The sequence below is a fragment of the Erythrolamprus reginae genome, chromosome Z, assembly GCF_031021105.1.
Source record: "Erythrolamprus reginae isolate rEryReg1 chromosome Z, rEryReg1.hap1, whole genome shotgun sequence".
Classification (NCBI taxonomy): Eukaryota; Metazoa; Chordata; class Lepidosauria; order Squamata; family Dipsadidae; genus Erythrolamprus; species Erythrolamprus reginae.
The window spans coordinates 120,276,609-120,294,023 of NC_091963.1; the positions used below are offsets into that span (position 1 = coordinate 120,276,609).

The 17,415-nt window shown below is 41.0% G+C and overlaps 1 protein-coding gene across 3 annotated transcripts in view; it reads right to left on the bottom strand.

Moving 5' to 3' along the window:
- Positions 1-2,752: 2,752 nt before the first annotated feature.
- LOC139153550 (long-chain fatty acid transport protein 2-like) overlaps positions 2,753-17,415 on the bottom strand; it is an 88,007-nt gene continuing 73,344 nt past the window's right edge. For all 3 annotated transcript variants that reach the window (XM_070727621.1, XM_070727622.1, XM_070727620.1), the window contains 5 exons: positions 15,319-15,409; positions 7,510-7,708; positions 5,482-5,579; positions 3,654-3,784; positions 2,753-3,162 (listed from right to left, as the gene is read on the bottom strand). In XM_070727621.1, coding sequence (XP_070583722.1) covers positions 2,986-3,162; positions 3,654-3,784; positions 5,482-5,579; positions 7,510-7,708; positions 15,319-15,409 — 696 coding nt within the window. In that variant the 3' untranslated portion in view covers positions 2,753-2,985. The remainder of the gene's footprint in view (positions 3,163-3,653; positions 3,785-5,481; positions 5,580-7,509; positions 7,709-15,318; positions 15,410-17,415) is intronic.

The following is a 17,415-nucleotide window of genomic DNA, read 5'->3' on the forward strand; positions in this document are numbered from 1 at the left end:
CCACAGATTATAAAGAGGGGCAGATTCCACTGCTAGGTCACCATTGCTAATAAATAACAGAGAGGGGAGATAAATTGAATTTTGCAGCTTTAAAAGTTCACCAGAACAAATGGTGTCATAAATCCATATAAATATCATAGGCATCACCAGGTTAATTCCATATCTGTAGTCATTAGTAACATAATTAATCATGTCCATTATTTGTGGACAGGTTCAATTATTCATGAAAATCATTTCATAATAATTTAAAATAATATTTCTCCTATTTTGTCCATATTTATCAAGTTACTGTTTTATTCTTGCATGGCTTGTGCTGCATTACAAAATGTAGTGGGACATCTCTTTGTGAATAAAAATTGGCACAGCCCATTATAATTCCCTTTGTACCTTGCACTCTTATTCTAATAGTCCTTATCTTCTCAAATATATTGTTTTTCAATATATTGCATATACACACTCCCCATTTAACCCAGATTTCTGCCCTAATCTATACTTCTAAATCCATGCACCAAATTCCATGTCATGCTTTGCAACACTCTTTTTAATATCTAACCATCTGATGTCAACACACTTTGACAACCGAGTCTTGCCTGATGTTTCTTTAAGGTGGAGGATTTCTCTGCACTACAGTGATTTTGTGGAGGTTGTGTGCAATTTCCCCCCAATTGTGGAAACTCATGATGCAGCCTATTACCCAGCTTCCCCATTTCTGCTGCTATATTGTGATTTGGAGGTTTACAAATTATCTTTCTAGTCATAGCTTCACATCATAGCTGTTGTGGTTAGCTCTGGCCCAGCTCCTGCCCCAAGGAATGTGCAGGTGGATGTGGGGGAAACATCCACATGCCGCAGGCCTGTTTTGCTCCCAATGGAATCTGCCGACGAAGCCTCCTCTGACCAAGGAAGCATGAGTGACAGGTAAGAGGGAAGTTTGGCAGACAGCCCAGGAGGAGATCAATCATCTGTATCATCCTTGGATTCTGAACAAGAATTAATGACACATCCACACACACGTAGAGTGATGCATAGGAGACAACAACTGAAGGATTATTACAAGAGAAAATGAAGCCACCTGTGGTTGGGTGGGGCTGCTGTAATTAGTGCTACAGATAAAAAGAACAGTGTGCTGGTTTAGCCTTGTGGCAGTTTATCTGATTCATTGTTTCATCAAGATCGTGGTTTTTGTGCTGTTCAAGATTGTGTGTGGACTCTCTGGACTTTAGAATTGGACTCAATTTCCCAGTTATTGGGTGAGCAATTGGATTGTATTTAACCTGTGCCTTGTGTGTAGCAGAAAATCCCTTTGACATTTAAAAAGGGAGATGTTTCTGTTTTTATGTTTATAAAAACTTTTGGGTTTCTCTTTTATCGTGTGGTGTGTGTCTTCCTGGACTAATTACCCTGTAATTACGGACAGTTGAAACACGCCGGCAGAACAATAGCATGCAGAAGGATAAGGATACTTGTAGCATATTTAATTTTCTTTTTGTACTGAATAGAGATGAGATTATTCTTTCTGTGTGATGCTTACACTAATTCTGGAACAGATGACCAAGCTAGTCATATTCTTTGCACTCTAAATCTTTTTGTCAGAAATTTAAATTATCACACTAAAATTCTGAAGTGTTTTTAGAGATTCGAAAGTGGAAACAATCAGGGTGTAAAACTGCTGATAGAACTTACAATTATTATTTTTTAGATTAATATTTCCAAACCTTGGCAGATTCTAGTTTCAAATTTCTCAGCAATAGCCTTCTGCCTGGGGAATTCTGGAAGGTCCTGTGATAGAATGTAGTGAGAAGGTGGATCCTTAGGAAGGAAGTGCATTCCAGAGGAGTGAGAGGCAACTATGTGTGACAAAAAGAGGGTGAAGACACCCCCTCCCTAATATTAAAGTGTATACTGTAGATGCAGATATTTGGCAAGAATTTATCTATGAGCGTGGAACAATAAAGAACTTGGTTTAGAAGTATTTTATCTATTATTCTTGGTTTTAGGCATGATAGGTCCAAACATTTGGGGCTACAGGATTGGGAAACTGTAAATATTAATATTTTCCCCCAATGTACCGAATGGCCACAGGTACTACTTTAGAATCAAGTATGGTTTCCACCCTTGCCCTCTGTCTGGCCACATTGATCTTGCTTTTCTGAACTGGATTCCATGAATGAATGAATGCACAAACTTTACTAAATGCAGGAATTTTACTTATTCTATTATTCTCTAGTTAAGGTTTTCTCTAAAAGAAAATTAAAAGAATAGTCAATATTTCCTGCCTTATACAATGAACTACAAAATCAAGAGATAAAATCAAAAATAAATTTCTGAAGTTGAAAGTGGTTTACTGTATTTAAATGATAACAGATTTTTTAAAACTGACATGAAATGATTTCCTGCAATTTTAAAAATTGTCTATGAGAAATAAATCACATCAATTCTGATTTTTTTAAATTATGCCACAGCCTCTCCACTTTCCCTTTGATTCTAATAGACTTTTAATTCTTGCATAGATAACAATAACTCGATGGGTGTGTTTTACAAGAAGCAAATGTAGCAGAAAATCTATGTATTTGTACCGAAGTGTATGAAACTTCCTTTAATATTAATTCTAGTTGCCTTTCACAGGAAAAGGTCACAGACCTTGCTTTGCAAAGTCAAACATTTAAGTGGAACACAATATCTGCCACATTTCTGTATGCGCATTGCATACATATATTTACCTCCCTCTACTACAGATCAAACAACTTACAGGAACACAGAAAAGCTCTTTATTAGGGGAAAGAAAAAGAATAAAAATAAAATTAACTTTTCTAAATGTCCTCAAGTTTGGTATGCAAAATACCTATTCCAGATATCTGGCAAATTAAAGCAAAATTATCAAAGATAATTAGTCTACTCTTAGGCTACAGACAAGAAAAACCAAGCTATATTCCTGGGTTGCTATACCACGAAAGAATGACGATGTGTTATCTTTTGAAGTCCTTTTCAGAGTTTCTGTTTCTTCTCTGTGATAGAATGGTATATCTCCAGAGTCAGTGGCACAAAGTTCTTTTCTGAATTGTCCAAGAAAAATAGGGGCTCTGTGACAGTGATAGGGTCAAATTCTTCCTTCACCAATTGCGTTTTGCACTGCTTGAAAGTCCCTGTGATCTCTAAGGCCTCCTGTGGTGAAAAGGAGAAAATCAGGCAATCATTCCACTACTTTCCTAAAGCCACCATACATGGTAGAATTAAAAACACTGGGAGAAGATACCATTACTGTCAAATGCATGCTGCACTTTTTCTAGAGTGCCCATCAGTTATACAGTATGTGGGTGGATGATGGCATGGATGAAGTGAAGAATTTCATTTGCACCAGATTGGTTCATTTTAACTAGTGCAGGCAGCAAGCTTTATTATTATTATCATCATATATTGTTAGGACTCTGTCCAAGTCAATTGGGTTGGCAATAAGCCCTACATGGCATAGGACCAGATTACTTGTGGGACTACCTTCTGCTGCACGAATCCCAGCGTCCGGCTAGATCCCACAGAATTGGCCTTCTCCAGGTCCCGTCAACTAGACAACGTCATTTGTTATAAATCCTACCAAAGTTTGTTCACATTATATCAACTTATCAATACATCAACAAGGTAACAGAGAAGAGTCTCACCTGGATGCGAATAAAGTGAGGTATAGCATAGTTTGGCAGGTAATTCTTGGTATGTTCATATAACTGCTTCCCATCAAAGGATTCTCCTTCCTTTAATCGTATTGCTGCCATTCCAATCTTTCCTTCATGCCCTAGAAAATATCAGAATGGTCAAATGCCTCTTCAGGATAGAAGCACACAGGTTTGCACTGGAGGAATAGTAAGAGAAAAAGAGTTGGCTTAACCTTTTGTCTTTCAATTGTCCCCCCCCCCCTGTGAATTCCAGAACCTCTCTTTGGGGAGTCAGTGGTAGCATTCCCATTCATTGTAAAATGAAGAAATAAATACACAAATACTTTACTCTGATGTCAATGTAATAGTGGAAGCTATAAAAGAAGCATCTAAAACTCTGGATATAATGAACAGCTATAAAAGTTAAGCCAATTTATTTATTCTACTTTACTACAGGAAATCCTCAAGTTATGGCCATTTGTTTAGCAACTGTTTGAAGTTACAAAACAATTGAATAAAATGACTCACTTTATGATATGCTTGTCCTTACAAAAAATCCAGACCTTAGAAAACAGCAGAAACCTCACTATAAAAATCATAGTCAGAATAATTTATTTTGGCAGTGTGATTTGGGGACATTTTGTGGAAACTAGGCAGGAAGTTTAGAACTAAGACGCCTTAAACAAGATCTAAGTATTGCCCACAAGATCATATGCTGCAACGTCCTGCCTGTCGGCGACTACTTCAGCTTCAACCACAACAACAAGAGCACACAACAGAATTAAACTTAATATTAACCGCTCCAAACTTGACTGTAAAAAATATGACTTCAGTAATCGAGTTGTCGAAGCGTGGAACTCATTACCGGACTCCATAGTGTCATCCCCAAACCCCCAACACTTTACCCTTAGATTATCTACGGTTGACCTATCCAGATTCCTAAGAGGTCAGTAAGGGGCGAGTACAAGTGCACTAGAGTGCCTTCTGTCCCCTGTCCAATTGCTCTCCTATATCTCCTATACTTTTCTTCTATTCCTATATCTCTTCTTCTATTCTTTCATTGATATGTTCTATTACTATATCTTTTTTTCTATTATTTCTTAGATATATTTTACTATGAGTATCTCCTCTATAACCTTCATCATGTATTTTACTATGTGTATATAGATATATACCCACTAAAACCCTCACTGTGTATTGGACAAAATAAATAAATAAATAAATATAAATAAATAAATAAATAAAGCTAAAGTGTCACTTAGGAGGCCGTCCTTTCTGTCCATGCTGAACCATATTTGGGGGGAGGGGGGGGAAATCTGGAAAATCTCACTGCCAGAAATTTTAATTATATAATTTGGCATCTCCATTCCCTGTTTTCTGAAAGGTTGTTATTGAGATGCTAAAACCTAAACACAGCCCATGGACTGCAAATTCAATATACCTGTTCTAAGAATTTAATACCTACTCAAATATAATATACTTGTTCTAATATGAATTGTAACTGCAGGATAAAAACTATCGTGCAGTAGATATGACTCATTTGATTGGGAAAAAATCCTGCATAAAGTTCAAGGTGGTATCAATATTTGAATTATTATATGACTCCAAAATAATATTTATCTGATTTGTCCATTAAAAAGCTAATTTGAATGTTTTATTAACATTAACACAATTGAATTCACTATTATTATTATTCAAGAAAATAAGACCTTATCCAATATTTCCAATGGGGGCAGGAATTGGGATTAAAAGGCCATGCAATGCCTGGTATGATTCTGGACATTATTCTTTTACAGATACTAAAGATAGATTTCCTCAAGAATGCATTTCAATCTACCTGGCACAGGTACTCCATATACATTTACTTCTTGAATAAATTCCAGCATAACAAGAATTGTCTCAACTTCTGTAGTAGCCACATTCTCTCCTTTCCACCTACAATACAATGAAAAAGAAGTGATTAAACACCATTTGTTCATTTTATAATTGAATTTGCCATAATGAATGAATGAATGCATGCATGAATTACTAAAGCATGATTGTAAACCCCAGGTGAAGCCCTTTCTGTGTTCCTTCACAATACGGACCCTGATTTATAGCAGATTCAGACTTCCTGCTTCATAAATTATTCCTTGATTTATTTTCCCTGACTGAAATGCTCAAGCCATTATATCCCGGTATATTTCGAAATCTGGAGATCACATTCAGATGAAGTTTGGTTTTTGGAAGCTTTTTGATTATTCCTCACTAAAATTCTGTACATGTACTTGTGCACACAAAATAAAATGAAATGAAGGAAGGAAGGAAGCTATAATGTGACTTTGTGCAGTTAGTGTTCTAAATTCATATTCAGATACAGTGATAGCTCTACAAGGCTTCTCCCCACCTTTTCCAGCCCTGCTTCCTCCCAGGAGGTTTCTAGAGAGGCCCCACAGAGGCTTCTCTCCACCTTTTCCAGCCCTGCTTCCTCCCAGAAGATTCCTAGAGAGGCCCCAGAGAGGCTTCTCCCCGCCTTTTCCGGTTACAGTTTTGGAGGCTCGGGTAAATGGAAAATGGTTCTTGAGAAGAGGCAAAAAAATCTTGAACACATGGTTTTTATCTGGAAGAGTTCGTAAGTAGAGCTGTTTGTAGGTAGAGGTACCACTGTATATGGAATGCAGATTCTGCAGTCAAAAAATTGTCTATTACTGTTTTCAGCTGGGCATGAACTAGCTGGAAATGAACCTGGTTTAAGAAAACCCTTTATGGATCTCATTCACTTCTGCCACTGAACCCACAGGTGTGCTGCTTTGATGATAATTAGCACAGCCCTCCATTGCTGGACTCCCACCCTACTTTTTCTCTTCTAAGGAAGCCTAGAAAAGAGACCACCCAGCACTCTAGAATAAAATGGTTTCTGAAAGGAAAACACACACTGGCCAATTGGAATAGAAGCTTTAATATATAACAGAATAAAAAAATAGCAGACAGTTACCACTGTTTTGTTTGCCCAAAGAACTGAAATGGCAAGTTTTAGAGTCTGGTAAGTTTTAGAGTCTGGTAAGTTTTAAGGCAGCAGGCAAAACTCAGGAATGCATAAGTTCTAATCCTGCCTTAACTATGAAAGTCATCTGTGTCATTTTCGGCCAGTCATTGTCTTTCAGTCCAATCCTCCTCATAGGGTGGTTGTTGTGAGGAAAAAAGGGAAAGGAAGAAGTTTTAGTCCCAGTAGTGGGTTCTAAAACCCGTTGCTACTAATTTATTTATTTATTTGTTTGTTTGTTTGTTTGTTTGTTTGTTGGGTATGTTTTTCCTATCGCATTAATGAGGTTGAATGTGTATAATTTTAGAAGCGCTGTGTGTGCATGTGCGTACATACACTTTATATAATAGATAATCAGGGATGGGCTACTGCCTGGATGGAGGGAACACAGTGGGGTAGTGAAAATGGAGCTCCACCCCAGAGCACCCAATTTGCCTTGAAAGATGTTGAAACAAAATGCAGGGCATCCTACATAAATAACGCCCACAGTGTGGTAGTAAAAATTTTTGTAGCCCATCACTGGCCGTAACTGGTGCGCAAGGCGTATCCATACGAACGCCCCTCTCGCCACAGCCGAGAGATTGTCTTCTAAGCTCAGGTGTGGATCGAGGAGGACGCCCAAGTTGTGGACCCTCTCCAAGGGTTGCACTTTCGCATGCAAGTGCGCAGAAGTGTCCTGGGAAGGTGGGCGGAGCTTCTTGCAGTCTCCACGACTGGTTTTCAGAACCAGGCAGAACAGGGAGAAACCCACACTGGTATATCTATCAACTTGATTTATTTATAAAAAATGCTGAATAGGTGGGAGCAAGCAGGAAATGGATATCAGCTTTTAATGGGACTCACCGGAAGGTATCACCCACTCGGTCCTGGAAGTATATAAACCCATCGTGGTCTTGCATCAAGAGGTCACCACTGTTAAAGTAGTTGTCTCCTTTCTCCAAGACATCCTGGAGAAGTTTCTTCTTTGTTTTCTCACGATCTCCTGCATAGCCATAGAAGGGAGTCTTCTCAGTGATCTTGCCTACTAGTAAACCTGGTTCACCTGCAGTGAGAAATCAATTAATCATTATCAATACATATGTATCGTTAATGTTATAATCAGATTAATGTATGATATGGATGGGGTTTTTTAGTTCTTCTTTTTTCTTTCCTTCTTGTGATATAAAGAGAAGTAAGTTTAGAGTTGTTAGTTTTTTTTGTTAACGGCAGCTACGATAAAATGAGGGTTTAAAAAGCAGGAATGAGTTAAGTAAGAATACAAGAAATGGATTGAAGAATGATGGTATAGTTTTAGTAGGTAAAAGCAAAAAGCCAAGAGAAATTTGGATAGCTAATAGCATTTGTTGGGGGGGGACGCCGAGTGAGACTGCGGCAAGAAGTGGTGGCCGGTTAAGACGCGGAGATGGCGTCGGCGTCGGCGTCTGATGGAGCCTCGCAGAGGAAGCAGCCTTTTTGGGAGATGCTGCCTTCTGGAGAAAGGAGAGGACGGAGGAACGCCGAGCCACCGCTGTGGAGATGCCGTGGGAGAGCCGAGGGAGAGCATGGCACCGGAGAAACATCTTGTTGGTGCGGAGAAATGCGGAGAAAGGGCGGCGGGATTGGACCGGATGGAGGATGGAGGGTCGTAGCGCCGGCAGGGAGGCGATGAGAGGAGCCGAGGGGAGCGAGAGGAGCCGAGTCCCCGCCGGGATAGACCTCCAGCCTGACTCCGGAGGTGAGAGGTCCGGTGTCGAGATGGCAGTGTCGGGGAACGACGGGGGGAGAGAGACAGCTTTTTTTGGGAAGGAATGGAGCCCAGTGACGGTGGCCAGCTTCAACGCCAATGGATGAATGAAGACATCTAGGGGCAATAATTTAGCCCCCTCCACTGTATGGCACCAGTGGGTGAGAGCTGCTGGGGGCCAGGGGGAGATTAAAAAAAAACAACAACAACAAAAAACTAAGAATTGAGGATTATTTCTCCAACTTCCCCCCCTCCCCTCTTAACCTTGATTCCTGATTTGTGTGTATTTGTGTGTATCACCACTGAGGAACTATGCCCCCTTGTGGATTGTGGATGGATTGAAGAACTATGTGGATTGTGGATGGATTGAAGAACTATGCCCCCTTGTGGTCTGATTTTAAAAAGACAGCTAGGAAGAGAGGAGGTTTAACATCAAGACTCTTTGAACTAGACTAAGACCTTAGACCATGGAGACCAAGGAACATCGTACCTGGACTGACTGATTGATTACTGATGATTATAAAATGTTTTAAGATCTGATTTTATACCATCAAAGAAAATCAATTTTTACTAATTTATAATTTTTATCCTATATTTATATAAGTATAATTTTAATGTTTTAGTGTTTTAAATTTTTTATCAATTGTTATTTTATACTGTTATAAATTTAATTGTTTTTTAATATAATTGGGGTGCTAAGTAATGGATGACTCAAGTAGTACAGGGTCCGACTCACGAGGGAGGGCATGCACCTGACATGGTATTTCTTTCCGAGCAATTGAGTAATGGTCTGAAACTAAGGGGCTTAGAAGCTTTGCCTTTGTCATGGTCAGACCATTTCCTACTACGGCTTGACTTCCTGGCTCCAATCCTTCCCCGCAGGGAGGCGGAACCAATGAAGATGTTCCGCCCCAGACGCCTGATGGACCCAGAGGGCTTTCAGACGGCGCTTGGGGTTATTACAGAGGTACTCATCCACAGTTCGGCGGAGTCTCTTGCGGAGGCCTGGAATATGGCTGCTGCGGAGGCTCTCGACCGGATTGCGCCTTTGCGACCTCTCCGTGGCGCTAGACCCCGTAGAGCCCCATGGTTCAACGAGGAGCTCCGGGAGTTGAAACGCCAAAAGAGACGTCTAGAGAAGCGATGGAGGAAGAGTAGGTCTGAATCTGATCGAACACTTGTAAGAGCTTTTATTAAGACTTACAAAGTGGCGCTCAAGGCAGCAAGATGCGCGTACCATGCCGCCTTGATTGCATCAGCGGAATCCCGCCCGGCCGCTCTGTTTAGGGTGACCCACTCCCTTCTTAATCAGGAGGGAGTTGGGGAGCCCTTGCAGAGTAGTGCCGAGGAGTTTAACACGTTTTTCGCTGATAAAGTCGCTCAGATCCGGGCCGACCTCGACTCCAATTGTAAAACAGAGTCGACTGACAATGAGTCAGTCGAGGTGACTGGGGCACGTACTTGTCCACCTGTCTGGGAAGAGTTTGATCTGGTGACACCTGATGAAGTGGACAAGGTCATTGGAGCTGTGAGTTCCGCCACCTGTCTACTGGATCCGTGTCCCTCCTGGTTGTCTCGGCCAGCAGGGAGGTGACACGGAGCTGGGCCCAGGAGATCACCAACGCTTCCTTGGGGAGGGGAGTTTTTTCAACACTCTATAAAGAAGCGCTTGTGCGCCCCCTCCTCAAGAAGCCTTCCCTGGACCCAGCCGTACTTAACAACTATCGTCCAGTCTCCAACCTTCCCTTTATGGGGAAGGTTGTTGAGAAGGTGGTGGCACTCCAGCTCCAGCGGTCCTTGGAAGAAGCCGATTATCTAGGTCCCCAGCAGTCGGGTTTCAGGCCCGGTTACAGCACGGAAACCGCTTTGGTCGCGTTGATGGATGATCTCTGGCGGGCCTGGGACAGGGGTTTATCCTCTGTCCTGGTGCTCCTCGATCTCTCAGCGGCTTTCGATACCATCGACCATGGTATCCTTCTGCACCGGTTGGAGGGGTTGGGGTGGGAGGCACTGTGCTTCAGTGGTTCTCCTCCTACCTCTCTGGCCGGTCGCAGTCGGTGTTATTGGGGGGTCAGAGGTCGGCTCCGAGGTCTCTCCCTTGTGGAGTGCCTCAGGGGTCGGTCCTCTCCCCCTTGCTATTTAACATCTACATGAAACCGCTGGGTGAGATCATCCAAGGACATGCCGATGATACCCAGCTTTACATCTCCACCCCATGCCCAGTCAACGAAGCGGTGGAAGTGATGTGCCGGTGCCTGGAGGCTGTTGGGGCCTGGATGGGTGTCAACAGACTCAAACTCAACCCGGATAAGACGGAGTGGCTGTGGGTTCTGCCTCCCAAGGACAATCCCATCTGTCCGTCCATTACCCTGGGGGGGGAATTACTGACCCCCTCAGAGAGGGTCCGCAACTTGGGCGTCCTCCTCGATCCACAGCTCACATTAGAAAACCATCTCTCAGCTGTGGCGAGGGGGGCGTTTGCCCAGGTTCGCCTGGTGCACCAGTTGCGGCCCTATCTGGACCGGGACTCATTGCTCACAGTCACTCATGCCCTCATCACCTCGAGGTTCGACTACTGTAATGCTCTCTACATGGGGCTACCTTTGAAAAGTGTTCGGAAACTTCAGATCGTGCAGAATGCAGCTGCGAGAGCAGTCATGGGCTTACCCAGGTATGCCCATGTTTCACCATCACTCCGCAGTCTGCATTGGCTTCCGATCAGTTTCCGGTCACAATTCAAAGTGTTGGTTATGACCTTTAAAGCCCTTCATGGCATCGGACCAGAATATCTCCGAGACCGCCTTCTGCCGCACGAATCCCAGCGACCGATTTGGTCCCACAGAGTGGGCCTCCTCCGGGTCCCGTCAACTAAACAATGTCGGTTGGCGGGCCCCAGGGGGAGAGCCTTCTCTGTGGCGGCACCGACTCTCTGGAACCAACTCCCCCCGGAGATCAGAACTGCCCCTACTCTTCCTGCCTTCCGTAAACTCCTCAAAACCCACCTTTGCCGTCAGGCATGGGGGAACTAAACATCTCCCCCTGGGCACATTTAATTTATACATGGTATGCCTGTGTGTGTGTCTGTTAGTATATGGGGTTTTTTAAATCTTTAAATATTTTAATTAATTGAATTATTTATGATTTGTTTTACACTTGTTATGAGCCGCCCCGAGTCTTCGGAGAGGGGCGGCATACAAATCCAAATAATAAATAATAAATAAATAATAAATGAAAGCGAAAAATAATTTCTGAAATCCGGATGATAAAATCTGAAAAGGAGGTAGCACAAGATGAATGATGTGTACCAGAATAAAATGGATAAATAATTAGGACATTTTGATTAAGAATTTAGCTATTGATACTATATTGAATTGTATTTTAATTTGAGGTATGTGAATTTGAATCTCTGTAAGGTGTGGAAAAACAATAAAAAATTTATACCCGAAAAAGAAATCAATTAATCAATTTCTATTCATTCTAGAGCAAGCACATTTATTCTACTTATTTTCCTTTGGGTTTTCCATAAAACATTCTATTTTAAAAAAAAATTAAAACAATGAAAAGATTGATTTACTTATTTAATTTGAAGGTTAATAAAAACAACTTTGTCAAATTCTGCCGCATGAATCCCAGCGTCCGGTTAGGTCCCACAGAGTCGGCTTTCTCCAGGTCCTGTCAACTAGACAATGTCACTTGGCAGGTTCTAGGGGAAGACCCCTCTCTGTAGGGACCCTGGCCCTCTGGAATCAACTCCCCCAAGAGATTCGCACTGCCCCATCCTCCTTGCCTTTCGTAAAAATTTGAAAACGTATTTATGCCGCTAGGCTTGGGGTCATTAGATCCCAGCCTCTGGCCAGTGAATGAGTAGGATGTTGGTGTTGTGTGTTCAAATGTTTGATTTTTAAATGTTTTAGCTTTTTAAAATATTTTAAATTAATTAGTTATTCTAATTGGATTTAGATGTGTATTATATGCTATGTTTTTTTTATTGAAATGTTGTGAGCCGCCCAGTCCATGGAGAGGGGCAGCAGATAAGTTCAATCAATCAATCAACCAATCAATCAATTAATAATTCTGGCTTTAATATACATATGTGAAAAATGTTTCTAATTCTCAAAAGTAATAAATTATATTCAAACAGTTGCTTTTATGTGGAAGAAAGCATACTGTAGTTCAAGAAAAGTGAACTTAATGTAGTCTTCTTATTAATAGCCCAAAACTTACAAAAAAAAATTTCTAATTGATTAATGCAACCCTTTCTATTGAAAGGAGATTTCCTTTTTTAAGTTTGTGAACTGTAAGTCCCTTCAACTTACAACCACGATGGAGCCCAACATTTCTGTTGCTAAGTGAGAGATTTGATAAATGAGTTTTGCCTCATTTTACGACCTTTCTTTTCATGCATGTTAAATGAATCATTGCAGTGGTAAAAGCAGTAATTCTCAAACTTCACAACAGAGACAAAGGGACTGCCACTTTATTTTCTTTGCCATGTATTTTTCGCTCCCTGCCCCAACCGTTGTGATGGAAAAAATCCATAAGGTCATTCATTTTTCAGTGGCATGAAAAATGAATGAGAAACAGAGACATTATAAACATATTCAATTATTTTTCAAACCCATCTGGGTTAGTAGTCATCACATATGTCAAATGAATAGAGTACAATTGGAGGGGGGGCTGAACTACAGTTGACCTTTTGTTGGAACCAAGAAAACAAAATTAGACGATTTAATTTACACGTTAATAACATCTTTATTACTCATACATTTAATAGTTCTATATTTACCACACTGAATGACCTGAGGTTACGGCCACAGGTGGAACCTATGTGCTGCATTGGGGGAAAAAATAGGATACAACTGGCCAGGGATTTTTATATTGAAAAGCCAAGCTCAAGACTAATGCTATTTCCAAACACATCTCTAAAAAGAAGTCAAGGCTTTGCTGGATGATCAGTCTTTCTGTCCCTTAAGTCACCTAATCTAGTAGCACCTTTTCCAACACGTTTTATTAGAAAGCTATAGGCAATTGTGAGTTTAACTCGCTTCATTGGATGAACATAGAATCCTGGGAAATTAAAATGCTTTGATATCACTTGTCCTTGTTTTGAGTCTTGACAGCAGACACATATCTATTAATTATTTTGCACAAAATTTGCCTGTTTATCCCATGTAGAAACCTAGGGGAAACTCAAACATCACTTTCCTTCTGATTTTTGCCATCTCAATCTAGCATAACCTATTTCTACAGTCTTCAGTCCATCAGTCTTCAGATGGAAAAAAAAGATATTATTATTATTATTATTATTATTATTATTAGAATGGAATGGAATGGAATAGAATTGAATAGAATTGAATTGAATTGAATTGAATTTTATTGGCCAAGTGTGATTGGACACACAAGGAATTTGTCTTGGTGCATATGCTCTCAGTGTACATAAAAGAAAAAGATACATTTGTCAAGAATCATGTGGTACAACTCTTAATGATTATCATAGGTCAAATAAGCAATGAAGAAACAATCAATATTAATAAAAATCTTAGGATACAAGGAACAAGTTACAGTCATACAGTCCTAAGTGGGAGGAAAAGGATAGGAATGATGAGAAGAACTAGTAGAATAGAAGTGCAGATTTAGTAAAAAGTCTGACAGTGTTGAGGGAATTATTTGTTTAGTAGAGTGATGGCATTTTGGAAAAAACTGTTCTTGTGTCTAATTGTCTTGGTGTGCAGTGCTCTGTAGCGACGTTTTGAGGGTAGGAGTTGAAACAATTTGTGTCCAGGATGCAAGGAGTCAGTAAATATTTTCCCCGCCCTCTTTTTGATTCGTGCAGTATACAGGTCCTCAATAGAAGACAGGTTGTCAGCAATTGTTTTTTCTGTTTTTTTTTTATCATCATCATCATTATTACTATTTAGATTTCTATGCTGCCTTTCTCGAGGCGACTCAGGGCGGCATACAACATTATAAATGTAAACAATCTATGTAAAGAAATCCAATTATTTTTTTAAAGAACTATACAAAATTACTAAAAAATCTAGAAAAATCCCGATCTTCAGTCATCCACATTCATTCAATTCAATCATTCATAACATTGGCCAGAGACAATCTCGTCACTCACGGCACCCATGATCACCGACAGAGGTAGGTTTTCAGAACTCTACAAAAGACCAGGTGGGAGGAGGCAGTACTTATCTCTGGAGGGAGCTCGTTCCAGAGGGCCAGGGCCACCACAGAGAAGGCTCTTCCCCTAGGCCCCGCCAGATGACATTGTCTGGCCAATGGGACCTGGAGAAGCTCGACTCTGTGGGAGAGATATGGTACTGATCTAGACTGTTTTGGTTGTAGTTATTGAAAATCAACTTGACGTGCCCAGACTTGTTTATATATTTACAATGCTTGTAGAGAAGTTATGACAAATCAGTACATACCCTGTCTAAGCCAATAATTGAGCACAGCTGATCATTTCCTGGTTAGCAAAAAGGGCCTTCCTCTCCACTTTTGAGAGCCACAATTAACATGTAAGTTCCATTTTTCCTCCATAAAACAATAAACTGACTTTAAACTGAATTTATTATCTGTAATCTCCAGAACACCATATTCTAACCTACTGGTATTTTTCTAGACATGAAGTGCAGCTTTCATGTTACTGTGCCAAGAACTGGGAGAAAGGATGAATCAGATTTCTCTAGATGTTTTATGTAACCACTCCCATGAAACTGAATTTATAACTCATTCACTGCTGTGATCAAGTGACTGTTCTGTGGAAAACTCATATGTGGTATGGAGACAACCAAGGACTTAATCCCCAAAGGTTTGTATCTGACCACTGGCATGGAAAAGAGGACCCATTTCATTATTGGAAGTAGCTCATAATTTTGTTTTTGCAAAGTCCAATTCATTTCCAAATGCAAATTTCATTAACATACCTGGGGCCACAGGGACACAGTATCCTTTTTCATTCCTCACAACCTCATCCTGATCAACATTGTATTTAATTAGTTCGAATTTTGCCAGCTTCTGAAACAGAATAGACAGAAATTGGTAAGAGCAACAAGACAGAAATTTTAAACAACTCCAGCAGTAGATCACAAGGAATTCCACAACCCTTGAACAGCAAATCTAATTAAATTTAAAATTACAATCTAAAAATCCAATATTTTTTTTAAAATGATACGAGTTCAATCATACAACATATATCTCATTTTGTTGGCCAGGGGGCTGAGACCTAATTGCCCCAAGACTGGTGACCTAGTTGAGTCTTAAGACTCTTACAGAAAGCAAGGAGGGTGGGGGCAGTGCGAATCTCCAGAGGCAGCTGATTCCAGAGAGCCGGGGCTCCCACAGAGAAGGCTCTCCCCCTAGGCCCTGCCAAGCAACATTGTCTGTCTGACAGGACCAGGAGAAGGCCAATTCTGTGGGACCTAGTCGGTCGCTGGGACTCATACAGCCAAAGGCCATCCTGCAAGTAATCTGGCCCGATGCCATGTAGTGCCTTATAGGTCATTACCAACACTTTGAATTGTGTCCGGAAACCAATCGGCAACTAATGCAGTCCACAGAGTGATGGAGAAATATGGGCATGCCTAGGGAGGCCCATGACCGCTCTCGCAGCTGCATTCTGCACAATTTGAAGTTTCCGACACTCTTCAGAGGTAGAACCATGTAGAGAGCATTTCAGTAGTCAAACTTCAAGGTGGTAAGCAACTTGATGACTGCTAAATGATAGGATAGTGATATTCTGTGCTTTTATCCAAAAAGTAAAATTAATACAGGTGGGTGATGAGTTGGGGGTGTTTTTACTTTATGTTTTAAAATAGAAATCCTCAAAGGAAACAGAATCAAGGGGATGATTTGATCTCAACCTTTTAATGGATATAAATTGCATTCTTGCCATTTCCCCTCCAGAGTACTGATTTAGCATCTTCAAATGTACAGTTCATAAAACTATGAACTGTCTTCCTTCCAATAGCATCAAGGCAACCCTCTGCCACTTTATCCAGTGAGTTCCTTCCAGTTTGGGCTGGTCCTGTGGAACCAGCGACACAAACCACACCCCCAAACCGGCTGTCCTGGTAGCGCCATAGGCAGCACCATCTTGGTTTTTTTGCTTCTGCTCATGTGCAGAAGCTGGGTTTTTTAGAATTGCGCATGCAAGCACATGGGACATCAAGAAAGGAACCAGCAGCAAATAAAATCAGAACCCACTCCTCATCCAAATCACACTTAGAAGGTTTTCATTTTTAAGATATTGTTCTCCTTTCAATACTAGGAACCTGGTGCTCTTCAAGTATTTTGAGCATATCCAGTGATGGGCTCTTATGGGTACGGTCAGGTACACAGTACCGTTAGCAAAATTTTGATTCCCCCCCCCTTTTTTTTCCTTTTGGGTTCTATGTTTTTCCTATCACAGTAAATGAGGTTGAATGTGTATAATTTTAGAAGAGCTGTCCATACATGTATGTACATACACTTTACATAGTAGATAATCAGGGGTGGGCTACTGCCCAGACAGGGGGAATGCAGTGGGGCAATAAAAATGGTGCTCCACCCCAGAGCACCAAATTTGCAACTAAAAGATGTTAAAACAAAATGCATAAGCCACGGCCACAGTGTGGTAGTAAAAAATTTGGTAGCCCATCCCTGAGCATATCCTACCCACTCTTGCCACAACCATATAACGTATAGATATCTTTTCTTTTAGGTACACCGAGAGCATGTATACCAAGACAAATTCCTTGTATGTCCAATCACACGGCCAATAATATTATATTCTATTCTAATTGCATGACATGTGCCACTTGTTCACTGAAGCACCACAACTGCCGCTGCAGCAGAGCACAGAGAGAGAGAGAGACAGATAGACAGACAGACAGACACTCAGAGACAGAGAGACAGAGAGAGAGAGGAGGGGAGCTCTCCAAATTCTGTTGGTGTGCATGTGTATGAAAAAGAGAGCAGGATCTGTGCTTCAGCTGAGTCATCCAAGCTGTTGGCTGCAGCAAAGGTGGCAAGAGCCACATGAC